The 20,870-nt window shown below is 43.0% G+C and overlaps 1 protein-coding gene across 1 annotated transcript in view; it reads left to right on the top strand.

Annotated features, from left to right (window-relative positions):
• CRISPLD1 (cysteine rich secretory protein LCCL domain containing 1) overlaps positions 1-20,870 on the top strand; it is a 259,845-nt gene that overhangs the window by 110,983 nt on the left and 127,992 nt on the right. Inside the window, exons 4-5 of the mRNA XM_085605416.1 lie at positions 12,748-12,880; positions 17,207-17,322. Coding sequence (XP_085461542.1) covers positions 12,748-12,880; positions 17,207-17,322 — 249 coding nt within the window. The remainder of the gene's footprint in view (positions 1-12,747; positions 12,881-17,206; positions 17,323-20,870) is intronic.

Below are 20,870 nucleotides of genomic sequence, written 5' to 3'. Positions count from 1 at the left end.
TGGTATGTCCTTGAACCCTTTGAATTATTGAGTGCGGGTGTGCCGTAGCTACAGTTACTCGAAGAATTGTGATCATTTTAAGTGGTACTCTACTTGTATCTCGAGGAAGGATTTGTTCAGGCCCGAAAGGACATCATTTAGCTTTGAGATGCCTAGTACGTTCCAGTGTTTGAAGCCCTCTAAGACTGTAACCTGTAACAACCGAGTCCTGTGCCACAATGGGGTTTTGATTGTCACTCGTAGGCTCAGGACACAGTACCACGCTTTGGATGGGCAAGAACTCTCCTATCTAAAGGATCCCGGCGAGGACAGCACGCTGCAATATTTTTAAAGGCACGGTGCTTTTAAAGTGAAACTCTTTCTCCCACGGGACTACGAGGACCAGGGTGCTTCTCTCAACTGCTGATTCCCTGCACCTGGTTCCTCTTCCCGACTCCTGCCTATTTAACTTTTACCACCTCTTGCGTGAGCGGGACGCGTGCGGGGCGCAGCGCGGGTGAAGCCCGGGCCAAGGGCGGGCCCGTTGTAGCCCGTTTGAGACCGAGAGAGACCTAACCGGGCCCCTCCTCTTTCATCTGCGGACTAAGCCGTATGTGTTCATTTTAACCCATCATACTGTATTGAACATCAACCGTGGTCAATTATTTTTCCATTGGTCCATTGCAGGATATATTGACGCTTAACTACCACGATTGATTTACTGTGTTTATAGCACCTGAGAAATGGCAGCCAAAGAGGGTAGGAATCATGTGTCCAAGGGTAATCTGACAGGCACTGTAGATCATTTTATAGTAAGAGCTAACTCGGTGATTGATCAGGGTATTGTACTCATGGAGCGCAGAGTGTCGCAGGACTTGGCCCTAGCTAGGAGATCTTCTCTGGGCCCTCTTGCAACTGCGCGTACCCCTAATGGTACTGGTGCTAGCAATACCATTCTACCTCTCACCCAATTTGTGGATGATACCTCCGACAGTGATTCCTCGAGTGGTAACGATCTCACGACAAACTCGAGAATTTTATCCCCCCCAGTGCCCAGACAAGGACCGATCCTGCGTAAAAAAAGGGTCATTAATGATGGGCTGAACTCGAAGACCAAGCCCAAATCTTCTGGAAAAGTCAGTACCAAGTTAGGGGGAGCTAAACAAACAAAACAACATACCATCATAGTTCCAGAGGCTAATACAGTGGCCATAGAAACAGAAACCCTGGGAAGCTGTTCTTCACCCCTAGCCCTTATTTCTTCTAAGTCCTCTGGGGATCTCCCTGTACAGGCACATGCTTCTCCTACCCCTTTGACACAGACACCTGGGGATGCAATACCATCGCAACAACTCGACTTACTGCTGCGTACCCTCTTGGGCCCTTTGGAATCAAGGTTGGAGGGTATGGTGACTCTTCTCGCTAAGCTTGATCATCAAATAAGGGGTTTAGTAGATGGTGCTAATAACAAATCACCTCCCCCATGTTCTTGTAAATGTGGTTCCACTGCTAGGGATGGGGGGTAGTGCTTGACCCTTCTGTTGTCTGTCGAGACACTCGGCCATCCATTATTCCACCTGTCATACCTCAGCCAGCCCCGGTTACTTTACATATTCCCCCACAAGTGCAACATCAAGCCAGGCCCCCCAACGATCATCACACAGATTGTATTATAACAGGAAAGGCCCCTTCGGTCAAAGTTAGTGCAAATGGGAGGTTGGAACGGAAGCACATTCAGGGAGATGCTTCTAGGCCCTCCCTGAGACTAGATCTGCCCCCGGAAGCAAGCCCTTACCTGGTTGTTCTTACTGGGGTTCCTGAAATTAATGACCCCAGTACTGAAGATTTTCCCAACCTGAAAAATAAGGTAATACACTGGCTCAGCACTCATAGGCCTTTGCCTCTGCATGCCAGATGCGAGATTATTATGGCCAGAAGGGTAAGTTGGGTGGGGAGCACCCCTAAGAATATACCTGGCGATTGCGTCATAGTTAATTTTCGGGACGCACGGACAGTAGATTATATCAGTAATTGGGACACTTTTCGCTCAGACACAAAAATTGGGGTGCGCCCTCTCTCCTACTTCTACCCCAATGAACAATTGAGGCCAGAAGAAACTGGCTGAACCTATATCCCGCACTCGCATAGGGGAGGTGGTGGGCAACCAAGGCAAGCCCCCCTACGACTTAAAATGGTCCTATCCCCTTTGCTCAAATAGGTTCAGTTGCCTCGATCAGGTTGACTGACTGGCCAGGTATAAACATGTGGCACTGGGTTCACTGGATGGTAGTACTACAGGCTCAGAGCCTATTGAGTTAATAAGGGAAAGGATCTTGCCACCTTGCAACCAGGGGAGCCCCTCTACCCCCGTACGGATCATTAGTAGTGTCCCCCTTGAGAATTCTACATTGACCTCTGATCCCCAGCAATTACCAGTCATTCCAGAAAGTGTTGGCACTGCTGCTCCCCGGCCGTCTGAAAGATACCAGCAGTGTGGCTCTCTCCGCCTACTGGACCCCTCACCACATCCCCCGTGCTATCCACAGTACATGAATTTAATATCATGGAATGTGGCGGGTTTGAAAAATAAGCTAGCCTGTCCAGCATGGGGTACTTTTGTTGACACTGCTGATGTGATCCTATTCCAGGAGACTTGGGCCAGGGAGGAGGTTCATAGAGTGGGGTTTGCGGCCTATAATATCTTAGCTCGATGGGGAGGCAAGGGCCGTCCCTCCGGTGGTTTGTCAACGTGGGTCGGCGTTCATCTGGGCTGTAGGGTGGAATTGATTCAGACTAACTCGGATGACATCCTATGCGTCCTTTTGATATGGCCCAATCTATACAAACTGGCTCTAGTGAATGTGTATTCCCGACCTACTGCCTTGGCAAAGGAATCTAACACCATTGGGGAATTATCATCTTTTCTTGAATCTTTAAATCGAGACATTCACTATGTGATTGCGGGAGACTTTAACTGCCATTACGAGCCTTTGCAAGGGCTGAATGAGGGGTCAATATTGGATGAAGACGAGTTTTGGCTAATCCCTCAATGTAGGTCCACTTTTGCAAAGGCTTGGACTCCATTGGCCTTGTAAATTATGACCCTAACCCTCCATAATTCAGTTAGGGCGGTTAATGGTCGGATGCCCTCAGATATTCCCTCCAAGTATACCTACAATAAAAAAGATCAGGAATCCCATCTAGACTACATCATGGTTCAGACCAGGATGTGGTCAAGGATTGTGGATCTGGAGGTATTGAATAGAACGGACAGCGATCACAACGCACTGTTGTTGAAAATGGAACTGCCCAAACCAGCGAAAGCCCACATGGAACCGACTACTGACCCAGGCCTGGTTATTACTAACAGGAGGAGGGTAAAGTGGGCGATTCTGCGTGAGAGGAGGGACGCACTCTCTAGTTTATATACATCCATCCTCCCCTTGCTCAAAATGGCAAGTGATATCTGGGCCCAAGGGTTGTCCTCGGACACTTCGGCGAACCTGCTTATTCTCCACCAGGATTTGGTTGACACTCTTGCAGGTATTCTTAACCCTACCACTTCTAACAGGAAGCCCAGGACTACCACTTCCTCATGGTACAATGCCACATGTAGGAGATCCAAATCTGATTTGATTAACGCCATTAAAATTGGCAGTGATAGGCTAACGATTCGTGCCCTCAGGCTTGCCTATAAAGAAGTACTAAAGCAGGCAAAAATAGACTGGGACTGGGAGAGATGGGAGAACTTAGCCTCTGCACTTGCCAATAAGGAACTGAGAAGATTCTGGGCTATTGTGAATTCAGGGTGTGCGGAACCCCGTAACGCAATTGAAGTTAATTTAGATGCGGGGGTGTGGGAATCCCACTTCAAATCTTTATATGCAGCAACTTCCGATCTAGATCTCCTGTCTTTTTTATCCACCTTCTCCTGGGGACGCCGAGGTTCTGGAATTTTCCGTAGAGGATGTTTCCATTGCCCTTGGAAATCTAGCAACGGGCAAAGCACCAGGTATCGACAAGCTACCAGGGGATATGTTCAAAGAACAGCCAAAGATATGGGCGCCGTATTTATGCGCACTTTACAATTCCATTTTGTATGGTGCAGAGGTTCCGGGCTCGTGGCTGGGAGCAGAAATTATACCAATATATAAAAAGGGTTCGCCCCTGCTCCCCGCTAACTACAGGCCCATCAGCCTCATTGACGTCCCCCAAAAAATATTTGCACGACTTATATTAGATCGTTTGCAGGAGTGGACCGATGAGAATGAAATCCTTTCGCCATACCAGGCCGGCTTTAGAAGCAAAACATCCACCATGGATCAGATTTTCCGATTAATTATGCTGTACTGGAAAACTGTGGTAATAGAGGGTGGCAGCCTCTATATGGTGTTTGTCGATTTACGCTCTGCGTTTGACACTGTCCCCAGGGGCAAACTCTGGGTTGTTCTACGAGATCTGGGAGTTCCCAATTCCCTATTGGGGATATTGGTGAGGCTACACACCCAGAACTTTGCTCAGGTCAGGTGCGCTAGAGGAGGGGTTTTGTCTGCTAGGTTAACGGTAAGCAAGGGAGTCAGGCAAGGCTGTGTCCTGGCCCCTACCTTGTTCTGATTATATGTAAATGGTTTGATATCTTACCTGGACGCAGTGCCTAATAATGATGCACCCAGGTTGGCAGGCAAGAAAGTCGCGGCTATAATGTTTGCTGACGACACCTTGCTTCTATCTAAGTCACCCATGGGGATCCAACGCATATTGGAAGGTTTTAACAATTTCTGCTGTGAACATGGTCTACAGATAAATGTAGACAAGACTAAATACATGATTTTTAACCCTTCCTCACACACTAGACCACCCCCCACTTTAGACTCGGTTGCGCTAGAGAGAGTTCATACATTTCAATACTTAGGTGTTACACTAAGTGAAAATCTCTCCTGGGCCCCCCATCTTGTTAAATCACAACTTAAATTGACCCAAATTGCGGGGGGAATATTAAAAATGTCAAATGCCTCCACTTACAAACCCATTAGCCCTGGCCTTGAAATCTACAAAACGAGAGCTAGAGCGGCAGCACCGTACGGTGGGGAATTGTGGGGGCATGCCGTCAGACCTGGATTGATCAAAGCAGAGAATAATTTTCTGAGGCAGTTGCTCTCGCTCCCCCAAAGTACACCTCTCCTGCCGCTGAGACCCGATCTGGGCATACTCCCTATTCAGGAGGAACTAGCCCTCAAACCCCTTAGGTTTTGGAGGAGGATATGGTTGTCCCCCGAGCTCCTGCAGTACAGAATTGAATTACAAGAAATTCTGAGTTTAGGCAAGGCAGTGCATATTCCTTGGCTCTCCTACATTAAAGATGAACTTGTGAAAATGGGCCTTACCGACATGTGGCTTAATCCAGCTTCAGCCTGCAGCGAGATTTCAGGGAATCTATTTACTGAGCTTTATAGATCTCGATGCTCTAATGTCTGGCTGCATAATTCACAGAATGGTAGCATGGTAAAATCGTTCTTAGAGATCAAATCTGCATACTTATTCGAAGACTATCTGGATGTAATTTTTCCTGTCATGGCCAGGAAGCTTTACATACAATGGAGGTTTGGCTCTCTTCCTTTAGCATGCCTTACTAGTAAATGGTCCCTGTCCAGGGACTCCCATTGTCCAGGTTGTGGTATGAATAACGAGGATGAATGCCATATTTTATTTTTCTGTCCTCTTTATAGTAGATTAAGGAAGAAATGGATAGTACCTATCTGCAGAAATTTAGGATTCAAGAAATGTTCTGATGCACTAAGGATATTTAAATCTGATACTGCAGGTCATATTGTGTTTGCACTTTTGAATTATTTGTATTCTATTTGGATCAAAAGGAGTTTTATAATTGCAAATAGTGGCTAGTAGTTTTGGTGTACACTTGATCATGAAATTGTAGTTCTGTCTTATCACTGTATTTTATATTCTACATATTTTTTAATGTGCTCTTTTATGGCTGAAATATTGCCGAAATAAAGATTCTTGATGATGATGATGATGATGATTGTCAGGCATGCCGCACACCCGAGGGCTCTATGATTCTCCCTCCAGATCTGAAGAGTCGCTTTTGTTGCCAACAGAAGTGTTCCCTGAATACCCCTCATCTAACAGGTATGAAACGGGGGTCATCTGCATCGCCCATTTTTTCAGTGGTGTAGTTGGTGTCAGCTGTGGTGTTAAACCACCATTCATTTATGACAATGAGGGAAGATGCCCTGTTATAGGAGAGTGTGTCCAGAGCTGCAATGCCCTTTCGTATGTAGATTTATAACATTTACAGAGGGCTATTTGTGAAGTACGGTGCCGCCACAGAGAGCCCTGCAACATACAGTGCTGTGCAGTATTTAACAAAGCTCCATGCAGTGGCTGTGTTGCTCATGTGTCTAACTCCCCCCCCATCAGTTATATATGCAATGGGTGTGCGGTGTACCATTTTAGTACAGAGACAGAGTAGGGTCTTGCTAGTTTTTTCACCCCATTGATATATGCGGCTCTGCATAGTGAGCCAGTAAGTCTGAGCCTCATCCATGAGCAACTGACGGAGTAGCTTTTGTTGGTGCAAGGAGTTCCTCAACATAGCGAGAGAACTGATTGCAACTTGAGTCACTTCAAACTCTAGGATGCCAGTTTCCAAATCAGTCACTTCCTGCCTGTGCTACTTGTTCCTTCCTGAAACACAGTTAAGAATGTCCCCTCTAACTGTGGCCTTCAATGCTTCCCAGAGAACCTCTGGGAGCCGTGCCTTTATTTTTATCTAGATACTGTTCTATGGCTGTGTGGATTTTCATTCTTGGTTTCGGCAACCTGCAACCACCACACATTCAGACTCCAGCCCAGCTCAGAGTGATGAAGGCCTTGTTGCAATCGTGTTTCTAAGAGAGAGTGGTCTGAGAGACTGTAGGCATGTACATAGACATCTTTAACCCTATGGGATTCCGACACAGGAAGGAGAAAGTAGTCAACTGGTATAAAACCTTGTGGTCACCAGAGTAGAAAGTATACCATCAGTCAGTGGATTTAGGGCTTGCAAGGTATCTACTAAGCTCATAGCCTTGATGAAATGGGCAAGGGGAGATTGTCCCCGGCCAGCACTTCCATGTGTGCATTTCATGCGAGCAAGAGCTGGGTATCAGGTAGCTACTAGGCTGTGTATGTCAGTAGAGTATTTTTAAGCCCATTTCAACACCGCATCTCTTTTGATAGGGTCTAGGGGGATGACCTATTTGTCAGATCTGGGTCTAAAAGCCTTGATTGGTGGAACCTTTGTTCGTCTGTTAGGTTAGTGGTACAGTGGCGACACTAATGCGTGTGCGGTGACCGATGCGGGAGCTGCCTCCAGCGCTGGTTCAGCCCTGGGTTGTTGTGATTAGGGGTGGGCGGAATTTGCGAAATCCACTTTCGCAAATTATCGTGAAAATGTTTAAAATTATCGCAAACAAGCGAAAATATCGCGAAGATGCGGAATTTTTTTCCCCGCATGTTCGCGAGATTTTCTGCATGGTTGCGGGTCGCCAACTTACCCATGTGGTTGCTCGCGGGCGCGGCCATCTTGTTTTGAGTTGTCTCATGGTGCATGATCGCGAGAAGAAAGACGTGATCGCGCGACGCATGACGTCACTGCGGGCGCGAACTGTCGCGAGACATCGCAAATGGCTAAAAACAATCCAACATCTCATGGAGAACGCGACCGGATCAAGAAAACTTGTCGGCGAACGCAGAGATTCAGGTAAGGCGATCGCGCGAGAATGTATTATTTTACAGCGCGAGCAAGAAACAAATCATCGCCAAGCTGCGGAAAGCGGAAATTTTTACATTTTCGCGCTTTCCGCGGAACGCGAAAATGTCAAATTATCGCAATTTCCACGAACGGAACGAAATTTTCACCCAGACCTAGTTGTGATGGGCGGGCAATGAACGTGCATCATGACAAAGATGAGGACTCTCCTCCAGCCATGTCCAAGCCACTTCTGATGTGTGGAAGAAGAACATCTTATTCTGAAAGATGACTTTAAGCTGTGCAGGTATTGGATTTGTAGTGCTCTCACCTTCTGTTTGATGGCCAGAAAGGTATGTCTTTACTGTTGAACTTTAAGTATGTAGTCAGGAAAGACCATCACTTGAACTGAATCGCATGTCAGAATCTCCTGTCACTGAGAGGCCTTAAGGATTACGTTGCAGTCAGCAAAGATGATGATGGGGCAATTCTGGAAGAGCCCCAGGTGGAGGCCTCTGCACCAGGGATCTATGTGCTCTTTACACCATGAAACAGGGAGACTTCTCCTCGTTTGAAATCCATGAGTTCAACCAGGTAGTCACAAATTTGGCAGGAGACATTCCCTCCATGACCCCCACAGTTCTAATGTTATTGCGTCGGGATCGGCTGTCCGCACTCTCCGCCCTTGACTCAAGATGATACACTGTTTTTTGTAGACAAGTAATTGTGGTTTGTAGTCCATGGAGTGTGTCCTCCGTTTAAGAGATTCCACACTCTGCCTCCATAACCCTTGCTATCGTGTTACACAAGTCCTGCCTCAACAGAGATGCATAAACTTTGAATTCGCCTATTTTACCCTCCAGGGAGGATTACGGGTCCTGGATCGCATGCAAGATGGGGGCGACATTGTCTGGAAGGGGTAGAGCAGCGAATGAAGGGGAGCATATTAGTCACTGGTCCCTGTGGGCCAGTGTATTTGTCTATATGACCCTACGAAGTTTGGGCTCCAGGCTGTTGGTATTTTCCCATGGTTTCTCTATAGGGCTCAAAATCACCCGGAGCATGCAGAATAGATGACTATGGTGATTCCTGGGATGAGTGATTTTCCCCGGTAGCCAGGAGTAAGGAGAATGGGAGAGGGGTTTGATGGAAGGTCTTGTTTGTGTCATCAGCACGGCCTGTGGCCCAGGGCCCGGAGCCTCAGGGAGCCATGTGCCATGGAGACCCGAGGTAGAAAGCCAGCAGTCCAATGCTTGTGATCCCCTTGATAGTGGCCAGGTGGCTATCCATGCCTGTTCCCCTTCCAGTTTCTCAGGCAGTGCTGGGGAGGGCTCATGCTGTGAGCCTGGCCGATCTTCGCTCCATACTCTCCGCTCCCCTAAGGTCAGTCTACAGCATGTGTCCTGGAGGGGAGCCAGCATGTGTCCCGGAGGGGGGACCCCACTCCGATCTACATACACCCTGCAGTACAGAGGCCAGGGCGTAAAGTCACTTTATCAAAGCCACTAAACAACCATAGCCACAAGGAACAGGTGGGCTCCATAGACCAGGCAATATGGCTTCTTAGTTCAATATCCCCACGGACCCATACACTGGTGGGAGCTCCTCCCGATAAATGCTGGAGCTCCCCTTATCGTAGCCAGGGGCTGACACTCACCAACACCTTTGGAGGGAGAAATTAAGTATCCACCCACCTTGAGGCCACACTGTAGCCTCCATGGACCTTCCCAGGTTGAAGCAGGCCCTGCGACATCCAAGTTCTTGGGCCGGTACACGGGCAGGAGCTGCTCCCAATCGGCACTGGGGCCCCTCAGGCATGGTCTCCCAGTCGGAGCCAAGGGGTGACACCCACCAATGCTGGATGAAGAAAGGAGTTACAAATAATGGGGTAACCCAAAAATTGTAACTGGACCTGGGAATAATGCGGGAATGAAAGAATATTGGTCCGTGGCTTATTTAAGGTGAACTAAATTCAATTCTATCTAGTGTGTGTTGCATACACATTCAACACTAGTATTTAATACCATGTAGAGAACCACTAAGTGCCAAGGATATATTACAAAAACATACAATAAATGTAAATTAGAGCGCCAGAACAAATATAATTATTTAAAGTCTGTTTATTCTATGTATTAGACTTCAATCACAATTTTGTATTGGTATAAGGTTGCAAAAGGAAAAGGAAGGGGAATTGGGCGTGCTCGTGATGTGTAGGTGAAAGTCACTGGTTAGGAAGTACACAATTCAGATAATTTCAATAACAGCCTGGTAAAGAAGACCAGTATAGAGAGACCTGTCCAATGTGAAACATTTGAACAATACTTTTTTACAAAATTTGTTATGCATCAATGCAATGTCAGAAATGGGCAGGGGAAGGCAGTACAGGTCTCGTGTTGGTGGAGGGCATCGACGTTTCGACTCGACTAATATAAGGGGGGTAATTTGGACCTCTGCTGCGAGTCTTCTTCAGGACGGGGTAGGGCAACCTATTCCTGGTGCCGCAATGGCATCACAGGTGAGTCAAGAATCCAAGTTGGGCCAGCAGCATCCGCGAAAAGATCGTGCCAAGGTAAGTATGGTGAAGCAAAACCTGGCCTAATGCTCAGAACGATGTTAGTGGATCACTCATCCCCTGAGTAGGGTGTATTCCGCTTGGGTAGCCCAGTCTTGTGAAGTCATCATTGTAAGGCCACGCCCTGGAGTTGGGCATCTACAATTTATCAAAAGTTATCCAGAGTCCGAATTCAGAACAAGGCTTGTTCTGAACTCGGCAGGACGACACCCGCGCTGCGCCCGTTCTTCACTCTACGATATTCCCGATTAATTCGGACTCTCGAGTGAGTGATCCACTAACCTCCGAGAGCAGGCTGAGGTGGTGCTGAGGGATGCTGAGGTGGTAGTGGTGGTGGTGACTGATGCGGAGACGATGCAGAGGTGATGCTGAATGATACTCCGGTCTTGCTGAGTGATGATGATGTGGTGGTGTACTAGTCCAAAGGCGATGCTGAGTGATACTGATGTGGTGCTGAGCGATGCTGTGGTGGTGCGGAGCGATGCTGTGGTGGTGCTGAGTGATTTTGTTGTTGGGGCCCTGAGTGAGGCTGTGGTGGTGCTGAGTGAGGCTGTGGTGGTGCTGAGTGAGGCTGTGGTGGTGCTGAGTGAGGCTGTGGTGGTGCTGAGTGAGGCTGTGGTGGTGCTGAGTGATGCTGTGGTGGCGCCGAGTGATGCTGTCGTGGTGCTGAGTTTGTTACACTGCTTAAAAACTGTTGTGTAAGGGGAGCTGATTTCCGTGTGTAGCGCTATAATGCCCTTGGTTCAAGTTTGCGCTATAATTATGCAGGACAGCCAAGCGGGTGTGGCCTAATGTAATGTAATCGGACAATATCAGATGAAAGCACTACGTATTCACAGCTCAGGGAGTGCTTCTTCTTATGACAAATCTCCTAATATCACACCCGTTGCGGCTAGGGCTGCAGATGTTAGAACTGGGTAACTAGGTTAGAATCTCGGCTCAGGCGCAACATCTTATGATTCCGTGCAAATCGCTTCGTTACACTGAGCTTAAAAACTGTTGTGTAAGGGGAGCTGATTTCCATGTGAAGCACTATAATGCCCTTGGTTAAAGTTTGCGCTATAATTATGCGGGACAGGCAAGCGGGTGTGGCCTAATCTAATGTAATCGGACAATATCAGGTGAAAGCACTACGTATTCACAGCTCAGGGAGTGCTTCTTCTTATGACAAATCTCCTAATATCACACCCGTTGCGGCTAGGGCGGCGGATGTTAGAACTGGGTAACTAGGTTAGAATCTCGGCTCAGACGCAGCATCTTGGGATTCCGTGCAAATCGCTTCGTTACACTGTGCTTAAAAACTGTTGTGTAAGGGGAGCTGATTTCCGTGTGAAGCACTATAATGCCCTTGGTTCAAGTTTGCGCTATAACTATGCAATGTAATCGGACAATATCCGGTGAAAGCACTAAACCCTGGGGTTGTGTGCGCGCGCGCTAAAAGAAAATAAAACAGGCGCTCGCACCTCGCGCGGCAGCAGTGGGAGGGGAGAGAGGAGGGGGCCTGTGCCGGATTCCCTTACGGGAGCGATCAGCAAGGCAGATACTTGCTAACATATGGCGCCGCTGCTCGCTCCCGCAAGGGAATCGCCAAACGTGCACGCGTTGCCATTGAGAGCAATGCAACGCATGCACGTTTTTGGCCTCAAAACCGACTCGATTGCTAAAGTTCTTTTTCCTATTCAGCGCGTGCGTGCTGCGTAGGCGAGATCTAAAAATGGCAGAGACAGGTCATATTGAATTTGGCCATTTAAAAACCTGCATTTCTTGAGGTTGGCTCTTAAATATCCAGGTATTCAAGTAATTGATGAGCAATCAGCAGAACCATATCTTATTTAAGGAGACATTTGCAGCTTCACTGTACGAAGTGTATGAACTGAACTGGGTCTCTAGGTCTCCAACCCTTATCTTTTTTGTTAGTATCTTTAGATTCAATTAGCTGTATAATCTTTAAAGTGGCTGTGGTTGTTACACGTTCTTGATTTCAGTGTTCACATGCTGTGATTGCTAAGCTCTGATTGTACCATTATACATTGACTCTTTTCCCACTGTAGTTACTATTTGATCTTTTCTCTGAAACTCATTAATTTAGTGGGTATTACGTCTCCACAGTTACACAATTTGATCATTACACTAAAGAATTAAAAGGTTACTTGGTCGTGCTCGATTTTACAAGAAAAGATTTGAGTCTTTTCTTTTTGTGAGTAGGAGCCTGTTTTCCAATCGGCATTATACATGGTTATTACAGTTAACAATTTTAACAAAGCTATTTACTTAGATGAGATATTGCTTTAGACTCTAGATTATACAGATATTTTAGACATTATAAAAACATAAACATCTGTAATTAAGATAGATAAATTAATATCAATATCATTTTCATAATACAATCGAAGCGTGGCAAATGTGAATTGCTGTTAAAAATCTTCTTGTTGTATTTCAAAAACAGATTCAGACCTCCAACCTACCATGTTCAGGCTTGGTATGATGAAGTGAGAGACTACACGTACCCTTATTCACAGGAATGCAACCCGTATTGTCCATTTAGATGCTCCGGACCTGTGTGCACCCATTACACTCAGGTAAAGTCCAGTGAGCGCTTATTGCACTATGCTTTGCATTTTAAATATGCATCTTGCCCTTGCTCGCTTGGATTATATAATGTAGAAATTAGAAATTCACAGCAGAACAAATATGCTTTTGCACAGTCTGATGTTTTGGAATGATTTTGATTTGGACCGTTCAGTGCACATCTGGGTCAAGATGTCTTTGCGTATAAAGGTGGAGTGTGGGTCAAAACAATTTATCTGGACCAACAAGCATGGCTATGACAAGCTTTGTGCTTCTGAAAGATATGGATTTATGGCTCCATCTCTCATTTATGACGCATGTCAGGAAGCGTTCAACTATCAAAATCATATCACCAGCCAAAAGCCCTGGTTTAAAACAAGGTCTTCAACTCCACAGTCCATTTCATCGGTACCCACTGGCCGTCCTAGAAGTTCATATCCAGTAAGTTCATATCCAGTCAGGTATTGAGGACTTTCACAATGAACATTCATGTGACACATTTGCATACTATAGATCTGATTGGGGGCTATTTATATCTTTTTTGGTTGTGCTTGCACATCTTACGTGATTCAGTTCTCCAGGACAAAATTGAGTACCTATGTTTGATATTTTTTTATTTTACACCATGGGAAAGGATATATGTCAGAATTCTCTTTATGTGATATAAAGACCCTCGGATGTCACAGAAAATTCCCTTGGGTCACAGATTAAGACATCACAGATTGGTGTAAATCTAATGGTGCTTAGATAGCAGTTGGCGAAGAAGGCATTAGTTGCTTTTCTGTAATCCGTCTTCATTAGCCCAAAAGAAGCATATTCATGATCATAATTTCTTGTTTGCTGAAAATGCACCAAAATATTTTTGGGAAAAAAAAATGATAGTCTATGAGACTGCTTCGAAATATTACAATGCAAGTCTCGTTCACTGCTTTTAAACAAATGATAGTAGTCTGATTTCATGTATTGACTATCAGTATATATAAGTGCCATTACTAAAACATGTAGCCACCCTTATTTATTAAACATGTCTTACTTTCAAATAGTGTAGAAGCTGTGACCATAGTTGGAGGGAGAGAAGCAAACAAGATGAAAAGGGTTAAAGGTATGGTAGTTTATACAAGGACCTCTGATATTTTAGATAGTCCAAAATATTTTTTTATAGAGTTTATGCACATGAAAGAACAATCAAGAGTCTTTCATTTCTTACTAGATGTAGAAAATATTTGTGACAAAAAAACTCGATAATTTAATATGAGATCTAGTAACCTCCCTCTATCCACGTGCTCAACACTAAACATGTTTTCAGTACAAGGAACAATTATGTAAATTACTTTGTTTTAATTTATCTCATTAACATTCATACAATATTTCTGACTGCATCCAGCTTCTAGGATCCTCACCATTAACTTATGCATAGGATCGAGGATGGGTTATACAATCAGTGTAATGTGGCTCTATATTACGTAGATCAGTAGCTTCATAGACTACACTTATGATTAGTTGGTTGAAATAGCTGGTAACACTTGCATGCCCTCTTTTAAACACACCAAAGGTGATGGGAGGATGCTTGCACTAAGTCTAACCATTGGCAATCTCTCGGGGTTGCATTCCTTCACGTCGTTCTTTTGCACACCATGCCACCTCAGTTTGCACCCAGCCATATGCAAATCAGTCTTGACCCTGCTCCAGTAGGAGCAGTCCAGCTCATCTACAAGAGACTGAAGATTGTGTCTCCATGGAACACCATCAAATGGTTATTATTTGTGCTCAGTTTTTACCTAGAATGTAATTTATAGATTTATTTAGATTTCCTTTAATTCTACGATAAAACCAACTTTCCCGAGTAGAAAATAAACATTCCTGCCATTTCATCTTCAGTAGTCTTTTTGAAATACCAAGTACTTTGACATTTGGTAGGTATGTACAGACCCAAACTGTGCTACAGCAGTATCTTTAAACGATACGTAACACTACTTATTGTGAATTAATGTTCTAATGGTCATTGGAGGCAAGCTGACACATATTTCACTAAATAAACTGCGATATTCCTCAGACAGATATCAATTCTCCTGACACTCAGAAACAGTGCACATGATTTCTACACGAATCTGAAGCTAATAGCAAATGTTTCTGAAATAAGATTAGAGACAAGGTTTGTTTGCTGTGTAAATAATACTCTAATGAATAATCATTGGAAATTGTTGGGTGTGTCTTTGCTCGCTCTCTCTCTCTCACTGGGAATTATCAATTCTTCGTTTTGGAATCCAAGACTGATCGAGTCCTCTTTAACTTTTTAGGCACTATTGTAGCCCCTTTTCTTAATAACAAGTAAAAAGTTTTAAAGATCAAAGAAATATTTCTCTTGCAATATATTTCGTTCTCTTGCAATATATTATGCAAAAAAGAGGCTTCCAATCCCCTCTTATTTCTTACTATTTTAAAAACATCTTATGACACAACCTGTGGCTTAGACCTTTAAATGTAAAGCAGAAAAATGTTCTTATTTTGTAAACCGTTATTACATTCCAGTTTAGACTACTTTAGAAAAGTACTGTAAGGTCTTAGTAAAAAAAATAGCGTTCCTCCTTCAGATGACATGCCAGCAACTAACCTCCAAGGGGGTGGTATTGTAATGATGGTTCCGGTAAGGCATGCTCTTACATAGGAAAGCAATCCACTGAAGTGTATCATAAGTCGGGGTCCATATCTATGGTTGTCATCGTTTGCATTCTACAAGAGAAGGAAAAGTATTATTTCCACCAGCTTCTTTCTGTTTTAAGACATATATTTCTTTGAAAGTTCATAACCCTTGGGATTAAATAGAGCTCAAACGTACTCCTATCTCAGACCAGAAACATCTATTTTCAAGATGTTTGCAAGCTGTATTGAAAGGGTGTTTTTTTTCTTATGATTATCGGTTAGAGATGGTTTGGTAGAAGGCACTAATGGAATATTGCTGTCATATTACACTTAGCATATGATTTAACTGCTGCACAGCATGTAATATCAACATCTTCAAATGTACTATATCATACAAGTTGCTGATTAACTGTCATGTTTTGGGTCTGGGCAAAGTTGCAACATTTTCATTTTTTTAGCTTTCAGAAAGTTCTATGAATAACTTTACAGTTTTTGCTTGCCCACATGTGAGTAAATTGTGAATTTTAGAACACTTCATAGCACAAAAGTTAAACCTGCAGAGAAATAAATCTCTGCATGATTGTCTTTGTATATAAAAAGAACTAATTTTTCAGAGAAAAGGTCAATATACATGTACCATCTTGGCTAGGATTGATAAGAGTGAAAATTAACTCGCTACTCAGTTTAGATTATCTCACAATCTGGAATGTTGCAAAATGTGGCTAGCTAAAGTAAAAAAGCATTACATACCTTAAGAAATGTATCACTGTGATCTCAAGAGGAAGAGCAGTTTCCTCTCTATTATTTTAAATACCTAAGTAATCTAAGTTAAGTCCTGTGTGATTGCTTCTCAAGACTTCTAGTACTGAGATAATTTGAAAAGCATATCAAATTGGCAAAACGCCTTGAAGTTTATAATATGAAATAAACAGTTAGGTTATTATCAATTACATGCTGAAACCATATATTTAAATACAATTTGGGCTATGGTTCAATGCAGTGAAATAGTGAACAGTGTAGATGGTGAAAAGTCCAAACCAATTTGGGATGGGATGAATCAACAGTTGCAGATGTTAAATAAATTAATAGTATTTTTTTTTAACAATCTTTCAACTGAAATAGCCAGCTTTCATACCCTTGTCATAGTTCATTGAGTCAGCTAAGTTTTGAACTGGATGTACCGCCAAGCATATAAATCATATAAATCAGAACATTAAAACCTCTGCCAAAAGGCCATGTATCATGAGTCCACAATACATAATTCAGCAAGTCCTTATCAGCTATCCCTCTGTGTAAAGATTTAATTCAACTAAATGCATATAGCAACCTGTGTGTTGTACAACAGGAATGTTTCATTGCATTGTCTTGTATTTTGGTTTTACAGTGAAAGTGTAGATGAACACGCAACACATTTGTTTCACTGCAAACTGATTTTCTCCTTTCTGTGAGTATCGCAGAACAAACTGTCTAATCAAGGAAGTGTGCAGCTCTTAAAGTGCGAGAAGTGCATGTAGATTATCTAAAACAAATGGTATTGTGTCATCTTATTCAACCTTGAGAGAATGCATATTTAACTTTTCTTGGTTGATTATGCATACTAGCAGGTTATTTTTCTTTAAATTATACATTTGTCATATATACGTATCTGTTTTTATTTTTTTCTACTTAATTATATATCAATATTTCTTGCCATTTAGGTAGTATGGGCAACAAGTAACAGGATTGGATGTGCTATAAACTTGTGTCATAACATGAATGTGTGGGGACAGATATGGCCCAAAGCCATTTACCTAGTGTGCAATTACTCTCCCAAGTAAGTACAAATTATTTATTTATACTCCTCACATTTTCAAAATAATATTAATCTTTCAATATCTCGTTTTATCATGTTATCAAAACACAAATGTTTTTTATCAGCACTGTTAGTATGACTGCATATGTTTTCTAATTTACAATATGGATTGTGATACATTTTAGGTGTACAAATATGTTCGAAGTCGATATGCATCCCTAGTCCTGTTGTTATTGGGTTTGTCAGATTGGCAGTCCGTATATTATCTGGAATCCAACCAGCAAAAACGATTTGCCTCTTTTCTAAACGTGGAAATTCTACCTTTAAAATATTCATTGATAATCACTCATTTCAGCAGGGTTGTGAATTCTAGATAATGCTATATCACTTTCGATTAATAGTGTCCATTACACCTAATGTAAATATTAAAGAGAAACATGATGTTGCTGGCAAGATACATGTTTTTAAATACAGGTAGGTTAAATTAAAAGCAACAGTGTAACAAAGACACCTGGGGAAAAAAATGAGCTTTAGAAATGTATGGAAACTTTTGATTTTAAATAACTTTTTGTTCTTGACAAAGATGACCCATTGTCATTTTGGTATACATTGTATAGTTTGTTTTGTAAACAATTTGATTTCCCTCTCACTCAGAAAAATCCCCTTTAAAATTATTCCAAGTTATGTATGAATTTGACAAGTTCACATAGGCTTCTCAATTAGACTGAGTAGTGACATCAGGAAAAATAACAGTGTAAACTATTTCAGTGTGTTCGGTAAGAACAGCTGCAAGTGTGGCCTATAACTTTTAAATGCAAAAAAAGGTTAACAGACTTTCATAGAAACTGACTTTTTATTTAAGAGTTATGTTACCCAAATCTCCTTGCTGAAGAAACAACCAGCATTGTTCTGGCAATTCTGAGATGAACTCAACTGTTTTGTGAAGGTTAAATTTGAACTCCGGGCAGCAACTTCAGAAAAATGCTAATACATTACTCTGAGAATGCATAGAAGCTGAGGCAAGTACATGTGAGTGGAAATGGAAAGATCTCCCTAAAGAATAGTTCCATCGATCTGGGGAGGAATGAGTCAAAAATTAAATGGGGTCAGGAAAGAGGTACAAAGAATGGAGGAACATGAGTTGCAGGACCTCTCCTAATGAAGGAAGGAGAATAAGGCAGGAACTGGAACAATGTCAATGCAGAATCTAAATAACTAAGTAGTCAAGCAATAAAGCAGAAGCAGGCGTGCTCAACAGATGCAGTCTTAGCAATCCGAATCTCAATGTTTCACAGTGCAGACACCACCCAGTCTGCACTTCAAAGGGGGGCAGACAACCTCCTCCCCGGCGCACTCAAGGAGCTTACTAACTGTGCATCACCACTTTCTAGCTCAGTCAGTGCAACTTCGATTGACTCAAACTCAAAATTGAAGAAGGAAAGTACTCCATTTTCAACATATTGTCATATGTTTTAAATCACAATGAGGATAATATCATTAGCAAAGGCGTAGGTATTCTAAACAATGAACTTGCTTGCAGACTTTGTCAGACTTAAGAGTGAAATGCATGTTTTTTTGTAAAATGAAGCTACAAGATTACTTTTCCAACAGTTCTTTTGAGGGATATACTGGCTGAAGTTGCCTTCTCTTCACTCTTAATCCTCTTTCATTCTTCATGCCAGCAGAAATTCTGGCTCTTGAAAAGATTGTTGTTCAAAGCTTAGAGAAAGTTAAAAAGCGGAAACAGTATATTCTATGTCATATCTTCAAAGTGGAAAGAAACGGTTTGGAGAGCCTCATGAATAAACATGACATTATGATTAAACCTGCAGATAAAGGGGATGCCATTTAATTCAGGGCACGCCTAAGCATGAACAAGAGATCAGGCAGCCACTAAAAACACCGAACACTCACATAAAACTTCATAGCAGCCATCTGGTTGACCTACAGAAAAATACTTTAACTTATTCAGTCTTCCACAAACAGGACATTAATCTGTAAATATGCTTTCTAATTTTAAATAAACTAAGTCCCCAAATATCAGTATTCTACAAATTTTTATGGCAAAAATCAGGTCTCAAGCAGCAGGGCAGTCCTCTGGGGGCACAAGGCTGGCTTCAGGCTGCAGAGTAGTCATCTTCATGCAACAAGACATTCCTCTGAAGTACCCAGCAGACAACAGACAGCAGGGCATTCTGCAGGTCCAGAAGTGAACTAAAGAATTGGTCTGAGGGCTCTATTTTTCTGCTTAATGCCCCCTTTGAAGTGGGAGAAGCTTCTGGACCGCTCCACCCCAAAAGAAGTGTCTCGATTTTCCTGCCCCCCCAGATCTGGTCAGAGGTTGTCTGGGGGACAATGACCTAGTGTGAAGACCTTTGTGAGTGTGCTGAGGCAGCCTCTTTTGAAATGTAAGTGTGATAGGTGACAGCTCCGCTACCCCATTCTGCTTAGATGGTCCATCCTGCCACCACCCAGTCTCTCCATTATGTGGCTATCTGGAAGAAATACACAAAGGCCAGCTGCCACGCCCACCTAGTCATGTGACCCACACGCAGGTTGCAGGTACCAAATGGTTAGGACAAGAAAATGGCAACTTTCTAAAGTGGCATTTTCAGATTTGTAACTTAAAACCTGACTTTATCATTAAAGAGGATTCTAAAAATACAATTCTTTAGAGATCAAACTCAACATTCCTACCTACTCCCAATCAAAAGTTATCACTTATTAAATGTAATAAGGTAACCAAATGTTATCCTATTGGAGAGTCAGGCTTCACAGTAATGAAAATTAATTTGTGAGTTTTTCTTTGCTGGAACATATAACAACTCAATGTACATGACAACTTTTTTAATCACAATGCAATCTGCCCTATGGGCTGTTTAGGGCCTTACCCAGGGATGACTTTTTTGTATTAAAGAGGAAGATTTAGACCAGAAAAATGGTTTATTTTGCCAGGTTGAAATGGCAGTGTAAAACTGCATACACAGGCCGTAATGGCAGACCCGAGATATTTGTTTCATTTTGTTACTTAAGTGAGTGACACAATCAGTCCTGCAGGCCGACTAGTAGCATTTAATTCAGAGGCCCTGAGTACACGTAGTACCACTTTAATGGAAGCATATAAGTAAGTTAAATGTGCCAATTAGGTGTAAGAAAATGTTACCATCTTTAAAGGAGAGAGCACAAGCACTTTAGCACTGTCTTGCAGTGGTAAAGTGTACAGAGATGTATAAGTCAACAAAAAGGGTTCAGAAAACAGGAGGGGTGAAGCACAAATAAGTTGAGAGAGACCCTGCAGAGAGGGTCAAATCCAACATGACTCCTCTCCAACCAAAAGCTAGGTTAGACTAACTAATACCTTGATGAACTTCCCTCCTTAGGCTATAGAACATGGACAATGGGCCTTTTCTGAAGTGTCAATTGTCAGTTCAATTTCCTTCAATTGGATCCCTTTTTCTACACTCTTCTGAGCCACTGGCAAGAAAATTATCCTGGAGTTGTCCCCCAGCAGGAACTCTTATAGTCTAAAGGTAGAGAGACAAAATGCAATCAATTGATATGTGTCAGTT

This window comes from Triturus cristatus, chromosome 5_1 (assembly GCF_964204655.1).
Source record: "Triturus cristatus chromosome 5_1, aTriCri1.1, whole genome shotgun sequence".
NCBI classification, from domain to species: Eukaryota; Metazoa; Chordata; class Amphibia; order Caudata; family Salamandridae; genus Triturus; species Triturus cristatus.
Note: the sequence above shows the minus strand (reverse complement) of the source record. Positions and strands in the feature narration are given on the sequence as shown.